This window comes from Hypanus sabinus, chromosome 6, assembly GCF_030144855.1.
Source record: "Hypanus sabinus isolate sHypSab1 chromosome 6, sHypSab1.hap1, whole genome shotgun sequence".
Classification (NCBI taxonomy): Eukaryota; Metazoa; Chordata; class Chondrichthyes; order Myliobatiformes; family Dasyatidae; genus Hypanus; species Hypanus sabinus.
Window position 1 is genome coordinate 179916252 of NC_082711.1, and position 15338 is coordinate 179931589.

At 57.2% G+C, this 15338-nt stretch overlaps 1 protein-coding gene across 1 annotated transcript in view; it reads right to left on the minus strand.

Moving 5' to 3' along the window:
• Positions 1–15338, minus strand: part of LOC132395134 (forkhead box protein N1-like) — a 255271-nt gene that overhangs the window by 16554 nt on the left and 223379 nt on the right. The window contains exon 7 of the mRNA XM_059971435.1: positions 1312–1408. Coding sequence (XP_059827418.1) covers positions 1312–1408 — 97 coding nt within the window. The remainder of the gene's footprint in view (positions 1–1311; positions 1409–15338) is intronic.

A 15338-nucleotide genomic window follows, 5' to 3' on the forward strand; every position in this document is an offset into this window, starting at 1 on the left:
AACGTTGTGGGGAGGAGCCTGACAATCACATGTTGAAGTGTTTAGCAGTCAAAAAGTCTTCGCCTGGCAAACTACATGGCCTAGAGGGGACTAGAATATAAAAGCAAGGATGTAATGATGCGTCTTCATAAAGCACTGGTGAGACCCTACTTCAAGTTTGTGAGCAGTTTTAGGCCCCTTATCCAAGAAATTATGTGCTGACATTGGAGATGGTTACTGGGTGTACACAAAAATGATTCCAGAATTGAATGGCTTGTCATATGGAGTGTTTGATGGCTCAGGGCCTGTACTCACTGAAACTCTGAAGAAAGAGGAATGATCTCATTGAAACCTATTGAATGGTGAAAGGTCTTGTTAGAGTGGATGTGGAGAAGATGTTTCCTATGGTGGGAGTGTCTATGGCCAGAAGGCACAGCCTCAGAATAGAACATAGAACAATACAGCACAGTACAGGCCCACAATGTTGTGCCGACCCTTAAACCCTGCCTCCCATATAACCCCCCACCTTAAATTCCTCCATATACCTGTCTAGTAGTTTCTTAAATTTCACTAGTGTATCTGCCTCCACCACTGACTCAGGCAGTGCATTCCATGCACCAACCACTGAGTGAAAAACCTTCCTCTAATATCCCCCTTGAACTTCCCTCCCCTTACCTTAAAGTCATGTCCTCTTGTACTGAGCAGTGGTGCCCTGGGGAAGAGGCACTGGCTGTCCACTCTGTCTATTCCTCTTAATATCTTCTACACCTCTATCATGTCTCCTCTCATCCTTCTTCTCTCCAGAGAGTAAAGCCCTAGCTCCCTTAATCTCTGATCATATTCCATACTCTCTAAACCAGGCAGCATCCTGGTAAATCTCCTCAGTACCCTTTCCAATACTTCCACATCCTTCCTATAGTGAGGCGACCAGAACTGGACACAGTACTCCAAGTGTGGCCTAACTAGAGTTTTATAGAGCTGCATCATTACATCGCGTCTCTTAAACTCTATCCCTCGACTTATGAAACCCCATAAGCTTTCTTAACTACCCTATATACCTGTGAGGCAACTTTCAGGGATCTGTGGACGTGTACCCTCATATCCCTCTGCTCCTCCACACTACCAAGTATCTTGCCAAGAATAGAGCGATGTCCTTTTAGAATGGAGATGAGGAGGAAATCCTTGGTGAATTAGGTTCGAGTCAGTGCTGGAAGTATGGTGACATTGCAGAATACTGATTTAATTTGACACATTTCACAGCCTGATTCAAAGTACAGGTAACAAATAAAGCAAATCTTAAAACCGTTCGAACCAGGATTAAGGTTCACCTACCTTGAAATAAGGAAAGTGCTCTGTCATGAAGTTGTAGATCTCACTGACAGGCAGGCTCCCTGTTTTGCTGTTCTTCAGGGCCATGAAGATCAGAATGCTGGGGAGAGAGGCAAGGAGGACCTGAAGGAATGTGTGTTACCTACACAGGACACACGCGCGATGTGCGTTCCCTACACAGGACACACGCGCGATGTGCGTTCCCTATACAGGACACGCGCGCGCTGTGCGTTCCCTACACAGGACGCGCGCGCTGTGCGTTCCCTACACAGGACACACGCGCGCTGCGCGTTCCCTACACAGGACACACGCGCGCTGCGCGTTCCCTACACAGGACACACGCGCGCTGCGCGTTCCCTACACAGGACACACGCGCGCTGCGCGTTCCCTACACAGGACACACGCGCGCTGCGCGTTCCCTACACAGGACACGCGCGCTGTGCGTTCCCTACACAGGACACGCGCGCGCTGTGCGTTCCCTACACAGGACACGCGCGCGCTGTGCGTTCCCTACACAGGACACACACGGGATGTGCGTTCCCTACACAGGACACACACGGGATGTGCGTTCCCTACACAGGACACACGCGCGCTGTGCGTTCCCTACACAGGACACACACATCTTGGCTCTTGGGTTCTGTCATCTCCGTTTTTGACCCACAGAACAATTGGAGTTATTGTTGGAACAGTCCTGTGATGGGACTGACTTAAAGACTGATGAGTGCTCTCCACGAATCCCACCCACTCTGATCTTCTCACCATAAACAAAAAGATTCTGCAGACCACAAAGTCGACTGTTCACTCCCCTCTGTAGATGCTGCCTGACCTGCTGAGTTCCTTTAGCATTTTATATGTGGAAGAAGGTACAGGAGCCTCAGGACTTGCACCACCAGATTCAGGAACAATTATTACCCCTCAACTTGGACCAATTTCACTCATCCAATCACTGACCTCTTCCCACAACCTATAGACTCATTTTCAAGGACTCTTCGTCTGATGTTTTCGATATTTATTGTTAATTTTTTTTCTGTTGCATTTGCACAGTTTGTTATCTTTTGCCCGTTATTTGTCTGTTTGTCCTGTTGGATGCGCTCTTTCAACGATTCTGTTAGGGTTCTTGGATTTACTGTGAATGCCCACAAGAAAACAAATCTCAGGTTAGTATACGGTGACACATATGTACTTTGATAATAAATTTACTTCGAATTTTGAGATCTCCAGCAACTGCAGAATCTCTTGTGTTTACAGGGGTCTGCCAGGACCCTTACTGGCCGTGCCCGGGGTACTGCTGTCTCAGTGCTACAGCCGCTGAGCCTCAGTCCAAGCTGCCACCATAGGTCCATCTGCTCCAAGTTCTCCTGGCTGCTCTCCCATCTTCAGCCTTCCAGGTAACTTTAACAGTTCATCCAAAGCTCTCCCCGCATCATAGCTCACACCAGTGCAACCCATCAGGCTGTCTGTGATCCCACAAGGGAGGAACTCTCAACACCCGTACCCAGCTCCCCAATATCCGATATCTCATCTGATTTACTATCAACACCCTACTGAAAAGGCCCAACATCGTGCAGTTGAGGGGCACTTGGGGACCTGACCCTGCTAATAATGCCATGTGCCTGGAAATGTCAAAGTGACACGTCACCAAAGACCATCAGATTTCTACAGATGTGCCGAGGAGGCCTCTCTGACTGTTGTGCCACCGTCTGCTATGAAGTTCCCAATGCACAGGACTGGAAAAAACTACAGTCAGCTCCACCACGGACACCCACCTCCCCACCATCAAGGAAATCTTCAAAAGGTGACCCCCCCAATCCGGGACGCGACGCAACCTCTTCTCATTGCTACCATCAGGGAGGGGGTATGCAGCCTGAAGACACAAACTCAATGTTTCGGAACAGGTTCTTCCCCTCTGATGTCAGATTTCTGAATGGTCCATGAACCCATGGACCCCATTTTACTCTACTTATTTTATATTTCCTGTAGTAATTTTTACGCATTGCACTGTCCTGTTGCCAGAAAACAACAACTTTCCTGGTGTAAGTCCGTGGAGTACACCTGACTCTCATCCTCAGCCCGACACAGCGATACTTTGGTTCCTTATGACTCAGATCTTTCTGGAGCTGCACTGATTCTCTCTTCGGCAGCAGAGCCTCATCTCTGACCAAATGACCAGAGGTTCCAGCTCAGTTACAGAGTTTACAAGGGTTCTGAAACCCAGCCCTTCACCCTATCTCAGAAGAATTGCTGTGCCCTGTGAACTGGTGGTTCCTTTCCATTCCTTACATGGGCACTAGTTCTACTGAACCTCGGCCCTCATCGTCCCTGGACCAGTCAGCCCACATTGTCCCTGGACCAGACCAGTCAGCCGACATTGTCCCTGGACCAGACCAGTCAGTCCTCATTGTCCCTGGACCAGACCAGTGAGTCCTCATTGTCCCTGAACCAGACCAGTCATCCCTGAACTAGACCAGTCGTCTGTGAAACAAACCAGTCGTCCCACATCGTCACTGAACCAGACAAGTCGTCCCTGGACCAGACCAGTCATCCCTGAACCAGACCAGTCGTCCCGGAACCAGACCAGTCATCCCTGGACCAGACCAGTCGTCCCTGAACCAGACCAGTCATCCCGGGACCAGACCAGTCATCCCACATCGTCCCTGGACCAGACCAGTTGTCCCTGAACCAGACCAGTCATCCCGGGACCAGACAAGTTGTCCGTGGACCAGACGAGAAGTCCGTGGACCAGACCAGTCAGTCCACATTGTCCCTCAACCAGACCAGTCGTCCGTGGACCAGACCAGTTGTCCCTGCACCAGACAGGTTGTCCCTGAACCAGACCAGTCGTCCGTGGACCAGACCAGTTGTCCCTGGACCAGACCAGTCATACCTGAACCAGACCAGTCGTCCCACATCATCCCTGAACCAGACCAGTTGTCTGTGGACCAGACCAGTCGTACCTGGACCAGACCAGTCGTCCCTGGACCAGACCAGTCGGCCGTGGACCAGACGAGTCGTCCCTGAACCAGACCAGTTGTCCCTGAACCAGACCAGTCGTCCGTGGAACAGACCAGTCGTCCCTGGACCAGACCAGTCATCCCTGAACCAGACCAGTCAGTCCACATCATCCCTGAACCAGACCAGTCATCCCTGGACCAGACCAGTCGTCCCTGGACCAGACCAGTCGTCCCTGGACCAGACCAGTCGTCCCTGGACCAGACCAGTAGTCCCTGAACCAGACCAGTCAGTCCACGAACCAGACCAGTCAGTCCACATCATCCCTGAACCAGACCAGTCGTCAGTGGACAAGACCAGTCGTCCCTGGACCAGACCAGTCAGTCCCTGAACCAGACCAGTCATCTCACATCGTCCCTGAACCAGACCAGTCGTCCCTGAACCAGACCAGTCGTCCGTGGACCAGACCAGTCGTCCCGGAACCAGACCAGTCATCCGTGGACCAGACCAGTCGTCCCTGGACCAGACCAGTCAGTCACTGAACCAGACCAGTCATCGAACATCGTCCCTGAACCAGACCAGTTGTCCATGGACCAGACCAGTCGTCCCTGAACCAGACCAGTCATCCGTGGACCAGACCAGTCGTCCCTGAACCAGACCAGTCATCCGTGGAACAGACCAGTCGTACTTGGACCAGACCAGTCGTCCCTGAACCAAACCAGTTGTCCGTGGACCAGACCAGTCGTCCCTGAACCAGACCATTCGTCCGTGGACCAGACCAGTCATCCCTGGACCAGACCAGTCGTCCCTGAACCAAACCAGTCGTCCGTGGACCTGACCAGTCGTCCCTGGACCAGACCAGTCAGTCACTGAACCAGACCAGTCATCGAACATCGTCCCTGAAACAGACCAGTTGTCCATGGACCAGACCAGTCGTCCCTGGACTAGACCATTCGTCCGTGGAACAGACCAGTCGTCCCTGGACCAGACCAGTCAGTCACTGAACCAGACCAGTCATCGAACATCGTCCCTGAACCAGACCAGTTGTCCGTGGAACAGACCAGTCGTCCGTGGACCAGACCAGTCGTCCGTGGACCAGACGAGACGTCCGTGGACCAGACCAGTCATCCCTGAACCAGACCAGTCGGCCGTTGACCAGGCCAGTCGTCCGTGGACCAGACCAGTCATCCCTGAACCAGACCAGACGTCCCTGTACCAGACCAGTCGTCCCTGGACCAGACCAGTCGTCCCTGGACCAGACCAGTCGTCCGTGGACCAGACCAGTCATCCCTGAACCAGACCAGTCATCCCACATCGCCCCTGAACCAGACCAGTCGTCCGTGGACCAGACCAGTCGTCCGTGGACCAGACCAGTCATCCCTGAACCAGAACAGTCGTCCCTGTACCAGACAAGACGTCCGTGGACCAGACCAGTTGTCCCTGGTCCAGACCAGTCGTCCCTGGACCAGACCAGTCGGCCGTGGACCAGACGAGTCGTCCCTGAACCAGACCAGTTGTCCCTGAACCAGACCAGTCGTCCGTGGACCAGACCAGTCGTCCCTGAACCAGACCAGTCATCCCTGAACCAGACCAGTCAGTCCACATCATCCCTGAACCAGACCAGTCATCCCTGGACAAGACCAGTCGTCCCTGGACCAGACCAGTCATCCCTGAACCAGACCAGTCAGTCCACATCATCCCTGAACCAGACCAGTCATCCCTGGACCAGACCAGTCGTCCCTGGACCAGACCAGTCGTCCCTGGACCGGACCAGTAGTCCCTGAACCAGACCAGTCATCCCTGAACCAGACCAGTCAGTCCACGAAGCAGACCAGTCAGTCCACATCATACCTGAACCAGACCAGTCGTCAGTGGACCAGACCAGTCATCCCTGGACCAGACCATTCAGTCCACATCATCCCTGAACCAGACCAGTCGTCAGTGGACCAGACCAGTCATCCCTGGACCAGACCAGTCAGTCCCTGAACCAGACCAGTCATCTCACATCGTCCCTGAACCAGACCAGTCGTCCCTGAACCAGACCAGTCATCCGTGGACCAGACCAGTCGTCCCTGAACCAGACCAGTCGTCAGTGGACCAGACCAGTCGTCCCGGAACCAGACCAGTCGTCCGTGGACCAGACCAGTCGTCCCTGGACCAGACCAGTCAGTCACTGAACCAGACCAGTCATCGAACATTGTCCCTGAACCAGACCAGTCGTCCCTGGACCAGAGCAGTCGTCCGTGGACTAGACCAGTCGTCCCTGGACCAGACCAGTCGTCCCTGGACCAGACCAGTCGTCCCTGGACTAGACCAGTCGTCCCTGGACGAGACCAGTCGTCCCTGGACCAGACCAGTCGTCCCTGGACCAGACCAGTCGTCCGTGGACCAGACCAGTCAGTCACTGGACCAGACCAGTCAGTCCCTGAACCAGACCAGTCATCCCACATCGCCCCTGAACCAGACCAGTCGTCCGTGGACCACACCAGTCATCCCTGAACCAGACCAGTCGTCCCTGGACCAGACCAGTCGTCCCACATCATCCCTGAACCAGACCAGTCATCCCACATCGCCCCTGAACCAGACCAGTCGTCCGTGGACCAGACCAGTCGTCCGTGGACCAGGCCAGTCATCCCACATTGTAATTGAACCAGACCAGTCGTCCCTGGACCAGACCAGTCGTCCCTGGAACAGACCAGTCGTCCCTGGACCAGAGCAGTCGTCCGTGGACCAGAGCAGTCGTCATTGGACTAGACCAGTTGTCCCTGGACCAGACCAGTTGTCCGTGGACCAGAGCAGTCATCCCTGGACCAGACCAGTCGTCCGTGTCCAGACCAGTCATCTGTGGACCAGACCAGTCGTCCCTGAACCAGACCAGTCGTCCCTGGACCAGAGCAGTCGGCCCACCTCATCGTTGAACCAGACCAGTCGTCCCTGAACCAAACCAGTCGTCCCTGAACCAGACCAGTCGTCCGTGGACCAGACCAGTCGTCCCTGGACCAGACTATTCATCCCTGGACAAGAGCAGTCGTCCGTAGACCAGAGCAGTCGTCCCTGGACCAGAGCAGTCGTCCCTGGACCAGACCAGTCGTCCCTGGACCAGACCAGTCATCCGTGGACCAGACCAGTTGTCCCTGGACCAGACCAGTTGACCCTGGACCAGACCAGTCGTCCGTGGACCAGAGCAGTCATCCCTGGACCAGACCAGACGTCCGTGGACCAGACCAGTCATCCGTGGACCAGCCCAGTCGTCCCTGAACCAGACCAGTCGTCCCTGGACAAGACCAGTTGTCCCACATCATCGTTGAACCAGACCAGTCATCCCTGAACCAAACGAGTCGTCCTTGGACCAGACCAGTCATTCCTGGACCAGACCTGTCATCCCTGAACCAGACCAGTCGTCCGTGGACCAGACCAGTTGTTCCTGGACCGGACCAGTCGTCCATGGACCAGACCAGTCGTCCCTGAACCAGACCAGTCGTCCCTGAACCAGACCATTCGTCCCTGAACCAGACCAGTCGTCCGTGGACCTGACAAGTCGTCCGTGGACCTGACCAGTCGTCCCTGAACCAGAACAGTCGTCCGTGGACCAGACCAGTCGTTCCTGGACCGGACCAGTCGTCCGTGGACCAGACCAGTCGTCCCTGGACTAGACCATTCGTCCGTGGACCAGACCAGTCAGTCACTGAACCAGACCAGTCATCCCACATCGTCCCTGAACCAGACCAGTCGTCCCTGGACCAGACCAGTCGTCCCTGGACCAGACCAGTCGTCCGTGGACCAGACCAGTCGTCCGTGGACCAGACCAGTCGTCCGTGGACCATACCAGTCGTCCCTGGACCAGACCAGTCGTCCCAGGACCAGACCAGTCGTCCCTGAACCAGACCAGTCATCCCACATTGCCCCTGAACCAGACCAGTCGTCCATGGACCAGACCAGTCGTCCCTGAAGCAGACCAGTCATCCATGGAACAGACCAGTCGTCCGTGGACCAGACCAGTTGTCCCTGAAGCAGACGAGTCATCCGTGGACAAGACCAGTCGTCCCTGAACCAAACCAGTTGTCTGTGGACCAGACCAGTCGTCCCTGAACCAGACCAGTATTTCGTGGAACAGACCAGTCGTCCGTCGACCAGACCAGTCGTCCGTGGACCAGACCAGTCGTCCCTGGACCAGACCAGTCGTCCCTGAACCAGACAAGTCGTCCGTGGACCAGACCAGTCGTCCCTGGACCAGACCAGTTGTCCGTGGACCATACCAGTCGTCCCTGGACCAGACCAGTCATCCCTGGAACAGACCAGTCAGTCCCTGAACCAGACCAGTCATCCCACATCGTCCCTGAAACAGACCAGTCGTCCGTGGACCAGACCAGTCGTCCGTGGACCAGACCAGTCATCCCTGAACCAGAACAGTCATCCCTGGACAAGACCAGTCGTCCGTGGACCAAACCAGTCGTTCGTGGACCAGACCAGTCGTCCGTGGACCAGGCCAGTCGTCCCACATTGTAATTGAACCAGACCAGTCGTCCCTGGACCAGACCAGTCATCCCACATTGTCCCTGAACCAGACCAGTTGTCCCTGGACCAGACCAGTCATCCCTGTACCAGACCAGTCGTCCCTGGACCAGACCAGTCGTCCATGGATCAGACCAGTCATCCCTGGACCAGACCAGTCGTCCCTGGACCAGACCAGTCATCCGTGGACCAGCCCAGTCGTCCCTGGACCAGACCAGTCGTCCGTGGACCAGACGAGACGTCCGTGGACCAGACCAGTCATCCCTGAACCAGACCAGTCGGCCGTGGACCAGGCCAGTCGTCCGTGGACCAGACCAGTCATCCCTGAACCAGACCAGTCGTCCCTGTACCAGACCAGTCGTCCGTGGACCAGACTAGTCGTCCCTGAACCAGACCAGTCGTCCGTGGACCAGACCAGTCGTCCGTGGACCAGACCAGTCATCCCTGAACCAGAACAGTCGTCCCTGTACCAGACAAGACGTCCGTGGACCAGACCAGTCATCCCTGAACCAGACCAGTCGTCCGTGGACCAGACCAGTCGTCCCTGGACCAGACCAGTCGTCCCTGGACCAGACCAGTCATCCCTGGACCAGACCAGTCAGTCCCTGAACCAGACCAGTCATCCCACATCATCCATGAAACTGACCAGTCGTCCATGGACCAGACCAGTCGTCCCTGAACCAGTCCAGTCGTCCGTGGACCAGACCAGTCGTCACTGGACCAGACCAGTCAGTCCCTGAACCAGACCAGTCATCCCACATCGTCCCTGAACCTGACCAGTCGTCCATGGACCAAACCAGTCGTCCATGGACCAGACCAGTCATCCGTGGACCAGACCAGTCATCCCTGAACCAGACCAGTCGTCCCTGTACCAGACCAGTCGTCCCACGTCAATCCTGAACCAGACCAGTCGTCCCACGTCATCCCTGAACCAGACCAGTCGTCCCACGTCATCCCTGAACCAGACCAGTCGTCCCACGTCATCCCTGAACCAAACCAGTCGTCCGTGGACCAGACCAGTCGTCCCTGAACCAGTCCAGACGTCCGTGGACCAGACCAGTCGTCCCTGGACCAGACCAGTCGTCCATGGACCAGACCAGTCGTTCATGGACCAGACCAGTCGTCCCTGAACCAGACCAGTCGTCCCTGAACCAGTCCAGTCGTCCCTGAACCAGACCAGTCGTCCCTGTACCAGACCAGTCGTCCGTGGACCAGACCAGTCGTCCATGGACCAGAGCAGTCGTCCCACATCATCCCTGAACCAGACCAGTCGTCCCTGAACCAAACCAGTCGTCCGTGGACCAGACCAGTCGTCCCTGAACCAGACCAGTCGTCCGTGGACCAGACCAGTCGTCCATGGGCCAGAGCAGTCGTCCCACATCATCCCTGAACCAGACCAGTCGTCCCTGAACGAAACCAGTCGTCCCTGAACCAGACCAGTCGTCCGTGGACCAGACCAGTTGTCCCTGGACCAGACCAGTCATCCCACATCGTCCCTGAACCAGACCAGTCATCCGTGGTCCAGACCAGTTGTCCCTGGACTAGACCAGTCGTCCCTGGACCAGACCAGTCGTCCGTGGACCAGACCAGTTGTCCCTGGACCAGACCAGTCATCCCACATCGCCCCTGAACCAGACCAGTCGTCCCTGAATCAGACCAGTCGTCCCTGAACCAGACCAGTCGTCCGTGGAGCAGACCAGTCGTCCCTGGACCAGCCCAGCCATCCCTGGACCAGACCAGCCCAGCCATCCCTGGACCAGACCAGTCATCCGTGGACCAGACCAGTCGTCCCTGGACCAGACCAGTCGGTCCCTGAACCAGACCAGTCATCCGTGGACCAGACCAGTCGTCCCTGGACCAGACCAGTCGTCCATGGACCAGACCAGTCATCTCTGGACCAGACCAGTCGTCCCTGGACCAGACCAGTCATCCGTGGACCAGCCCAGTCGTCCCTGGACCAGACCAGTCGTCCGTGGACCAGACGAGACGTCCGTGGACCAGACCAGTCATCCCTGAACCAGACCAGTCGGCCGTTGACCAGGCCAGTCGTCCGTGGACCAGACCAGTCATCCCTGAACCAGACCAGACGTCCCTGTACCAGACCAGTCGTCCCTGGACCAGACCAGTCGTCCCTGGACCAGACCAGTCGTCCGTGGACCAGACCAGTCATCCCTGAACCAGACCAGTCATCCCACATCGCCCCTGAACCAGACCAGTCGTCCGTGGACCAGACCAGTCGTCCGTGGACCAGACCAGTCATCCCTGAACCAGAACAGTCGTCCATGTACCAGACAAGACGTCCGTGGACCAGACCAGTCTTCCCTGGTCCAGACCAGTCGTCCCTGGACCAGACCAGTCGGCCGTGGACCAGACGAGTCGTCCCTGAACCAGACCAGTTGTCCCTGAACCAGACCAGTCGTCCGTGGACCAGACCAGTCGTCCCTGAACCAGACCAGTCATCCCTGAACCAGACCAGTCAGTCCACATCATCCCTGAACCAGACCAGTCATCCCTGGACAAGACCAGTCGTCCCTGGACCAGACCAGTCATCCCTGAACCAGACCAGTCAGTCCACATCATCCCTGAACCAGACCAGTCATCCCTGGACCAGACCAGTCGTCCCTGGACCAGACCAGTCGTCCCTGGACCGGACCAGTAGTCCCTGAACCAGACCAGTCATCCCTGAACCAGACCAGTCAGTCCACGAAGCAGACCAGTCAGTCCACATCATACCTGAACCAGACCAGTCGTCAGTGGACCAGACCAGTCATCCCTGGACCAGACCATTCAGTCCACATCATCCCTGAACCAGACCAGTCGTCAGTGGACCAGACCAGTCATCCCTGGACCAGACCAGTCAGTCCCTGAACCAGACCAGTCATCTCACATCGTCCCTGAACCAGACCAGTCGTCCCTGAACCAGACCAGTCATCCGTGGACCAGACCAGTCGTCCCTGAACCAGACCAGTCGTCAGTGGACCAGACCAGTCGTCCCGGAACCAGACCAGTCGTCCGTGGACCAGACCAGTCGTCCCTGGACCAGACCAGTCAGTCACTGAACCAGACCAGTCATCGAACATTGTCCCTGAACCAGACCAGTCGTCCCTGGACCAGAGCAGTCGTCCGTGGACTAGACCAGTCGTCCCTGGACCAGACCAGTCGTCCCTGGACCAGACCAGTCGTCCCTGGACTAGACCAGTCGTCCCTGGACGAGACCAGTCGTCCCTGGACCAGACCAGTCGTCCCTGGACCAGACCAGTCGTCCGTGGACCAGACCAGTCAGTCACTGGACCAGACCAGTCAGTCCCTGAACCAGACCAGTCATCCCACATCGCCCCTGAACCAGACCAGTCGTCCGTGGACCACACCAGTCATCCCTGAACCAGACCAGTCGTCCCTGGACCAGACCAGTCGTCCCACATCATCCCTGAACCAGACCAGTCATCCCACATCGCCCCTGAACCAGACCAGTCGTCCGTGGACCAGACCAGTCGACCCTGGACCAGACCAGTCGTCCCTGGACCAGACCAGTAGTCCGTGGACCAGACCAGTCGTCCGTGGACCAGGCCAGTCATCCCACATTGTAATTGAACCAGACCAGTCGTCCCTGGACCAGACCAGTCGTCCCTGGAACAGACCAGTCGTCCCTGGACCAGAGCAGTCGTCCGTGGACCAGAGCAGTCGTCATTGGACTAGACCAGTTGTCCCTGGACCAGACCAGTTGTCCGTGGACCAGAGCAGTCATCCCTGGACCAGACCAGTCGTCCGTGTCCAGACCAGTCATCTGTGGACCAGACCAGTCGTCCCTGAACCAGACCAGTCGTCCCTGGACCAGAGCAGTCGTCCCACCTCATCGTTGAACCAGACCAGTCGTCCCTGAACCAAACCAGTCGTCCCTGAACCAGACCAGTCGTCCGTGGACCAGACCAGTCGTCCCTGGACCAGACTATTCATCCCTGGACAAGAGCAGTCGTCCGTAGACCAGAGCAGTCGTCCCTGGACCAGAGCAGTCGTCCCTGGACCAGACCAGTCGTCCCTGGACCAGACCAGTCATCCGTGGACCAGACCAGTCGTCCCTGGACCAGACCAGTTGACCCTGGACCAGACCAGTCGTCCGTGGACCAGAGCAGTCATCCCTGGACCAGACCAGACGTCCGTGGACCAGACCAGTCGTCCGTCGACCAGACCAGTCGTCCGTGGACCAGACCAGTCGTCCCTGGACCAGACCAGTCGTCCCTGGACCAGACCAGTCATCCGTGGACCAGACCAGTCGTCCCTGGACCAGACCAGTTGACCCTGGACCAGACCAGTCGTCCGTGGACCAGACCAGTCGTCCCTGAACCAGACCAGTATTTCGTGGACCAGACCAGTCGTCCGTCGACCAGACCAGTCGTCCGTGGACCAGACCAGTCGTCCCTGGACCAGACCAGTCGTCCCTGAACCAGACAAGTCGTCCGTGGACCAGACCAGTCGTCCCTGGACCAAACCAGTTGTCCGTGGACCATACCAGTCGTCCCTGGACCAGACCAGTCATCCCTGGAACAGACCAGTCAGTCCCTGAACCAGACCAGTCATCCCACATCGTCCCTGAACCAGACCAGTCGTCCGTGGACCAGACCAGTCGTCCGTGGACCAGACCAGTCATCCCTGAACCAGAACAGTCATCCCTGGACAAGACCAGTCGTCCGTGGACCAAACCAGTCGTTCGTGGACCAGACCAGTCGTCCGTGGACCAGGCCAGTCGTCCCACATTGTAATTGAACCAGACCAGTCGTCCCTGGACCAGACCAGTCATCCCACATTGTCCCTGAACCAGACCAGTTGTCCCTGGACCAGACCAGTCATCCCTGTACCAGACCAGTCGTCCCTGGACCAGACCAGTCGTCCATGGATCAGACCAGTCATCCCTGGACCAGACCAGTCGTCCCTGGACCAGACCAGTCATCCGTGGACCAGCCCAGTCGTCCCTGGACCAGACCAGTCGTCCGTGGACCAGACGAGACGTCCGTGGACCAGACCAGTCATCCCTGAACCAGACCAGTCGGCCGTGGACCAGGCCAGTCGTCCGTGGACCAGACCAGTCATCCCTGAACCAGACCAGTCGTCCCTGTACCAGACCAGTCGTCCGTGGACCAGACTAGTCGTCCCTGAACCAGACCAGTCGTCCGTGGACCAGACCAGTCGTCCGTGGACCAGACCAGTCATCCCTGAACCAGAACAGTCGTCCCTGTACCAGACAAGACGTCCGTGGACCAGACCAGTCATCCCTGAACCAGACCAGTCGTCCGTGGACCAGACCAGTCGTCCCTGGACCAGACCAGTCGTCCCTGGACCAGACCAGTCATCCCTGGACCAGACCAGTCAGTCCCTGAACCAGACCAGTCATCCCACATCATCCATGAAACTGACCAGTCGTCCATGGACCAGACCAGTCGTCCCTGAACCAGTCCAGTCGTCCGTGGACCAGACCAGTCGTCACTGGACCAGACCAGTCAGTCCCTGAACCAGACCAGTCATCCCACATCGTCCCTGAACCTGACCAGTCGTCCATGGACCAAACCAGTCGTCCATGGACCAGACCAGTCATCCGTGGACCAGACCAGTCATCCCTGAACCAGACCAGTCGTCCCTGTACCAGACCAGTCGTCCCACGTCAATCCTGAACCAGACCAGTCGTCCCACGTCATCCCTGAACCAGACCAGTCGTCCCACGTCATCCCTGAACCAGACCAGTCGTCCCACGTCATCCCTGAACCAAACCAGTCGTCCGTGGACCAGACCAGTCGTCCCTGAACCAGTCCAGACGTCCGTGGACCAGACCAGTCGTCCCTGGACCAGACCAGTCGTCCATGGACCAGACCAGTCGTTCATGGACCAGACCAGTCGTCCCTGAACCAGACCAGTCGTCCCTGAACCAGTCCAGTCGTCCCTGAACCAGACCAGTCGTCCCTGTACCAGACCAGTCGTCCGTGGACCAGACCAGTCGTCCATGGACCAGAGCAGTCGTCCCACATCATCCCTGAACCAGACCAGTCGTCCCTGAACCAAACCAGTCGTCCGTGGACCAGACCAGTCGTCCCTGAACCAGACCAGTCGTCCGTGGACCAGACCAGTCGTCCATGGGCCAGAGCAGTCGTCCCACATCATCCCTGAACCAGACCAGTCGTCCCTGAACGAAACCAGTCGTCCCTGAACCAGACCAGTCGTCCGTGGACCAGACCAGTTGTCCCTGGACCAGACCAGTCATCCCACATCGTCCCTGAACCAGACCAGTCATCCGTGGTCCAGACCAGTTGTCCCTGGACTAGACCAGTCGTCCCTGGACCAGACCAGTCGTCCGTGGACCAGACCAGTTGTCCCTGGACCAGACCAGTCATCCCACATCGCCCCTGAACCAGACCAGTCGTCCCTGAATCAGACCAGTCGTCCCTGAACCAGACCAGTCGTCCGTGGAGCAGACCAGTCATCCCTGGACCAGCCCAGCCATCCCTGGACCAGACCAGCCCAGCCATCCCTGGACCAGACCAGTCATCCGTGGACCAGACCAGTCGTCCCTGGACCAGACCAGT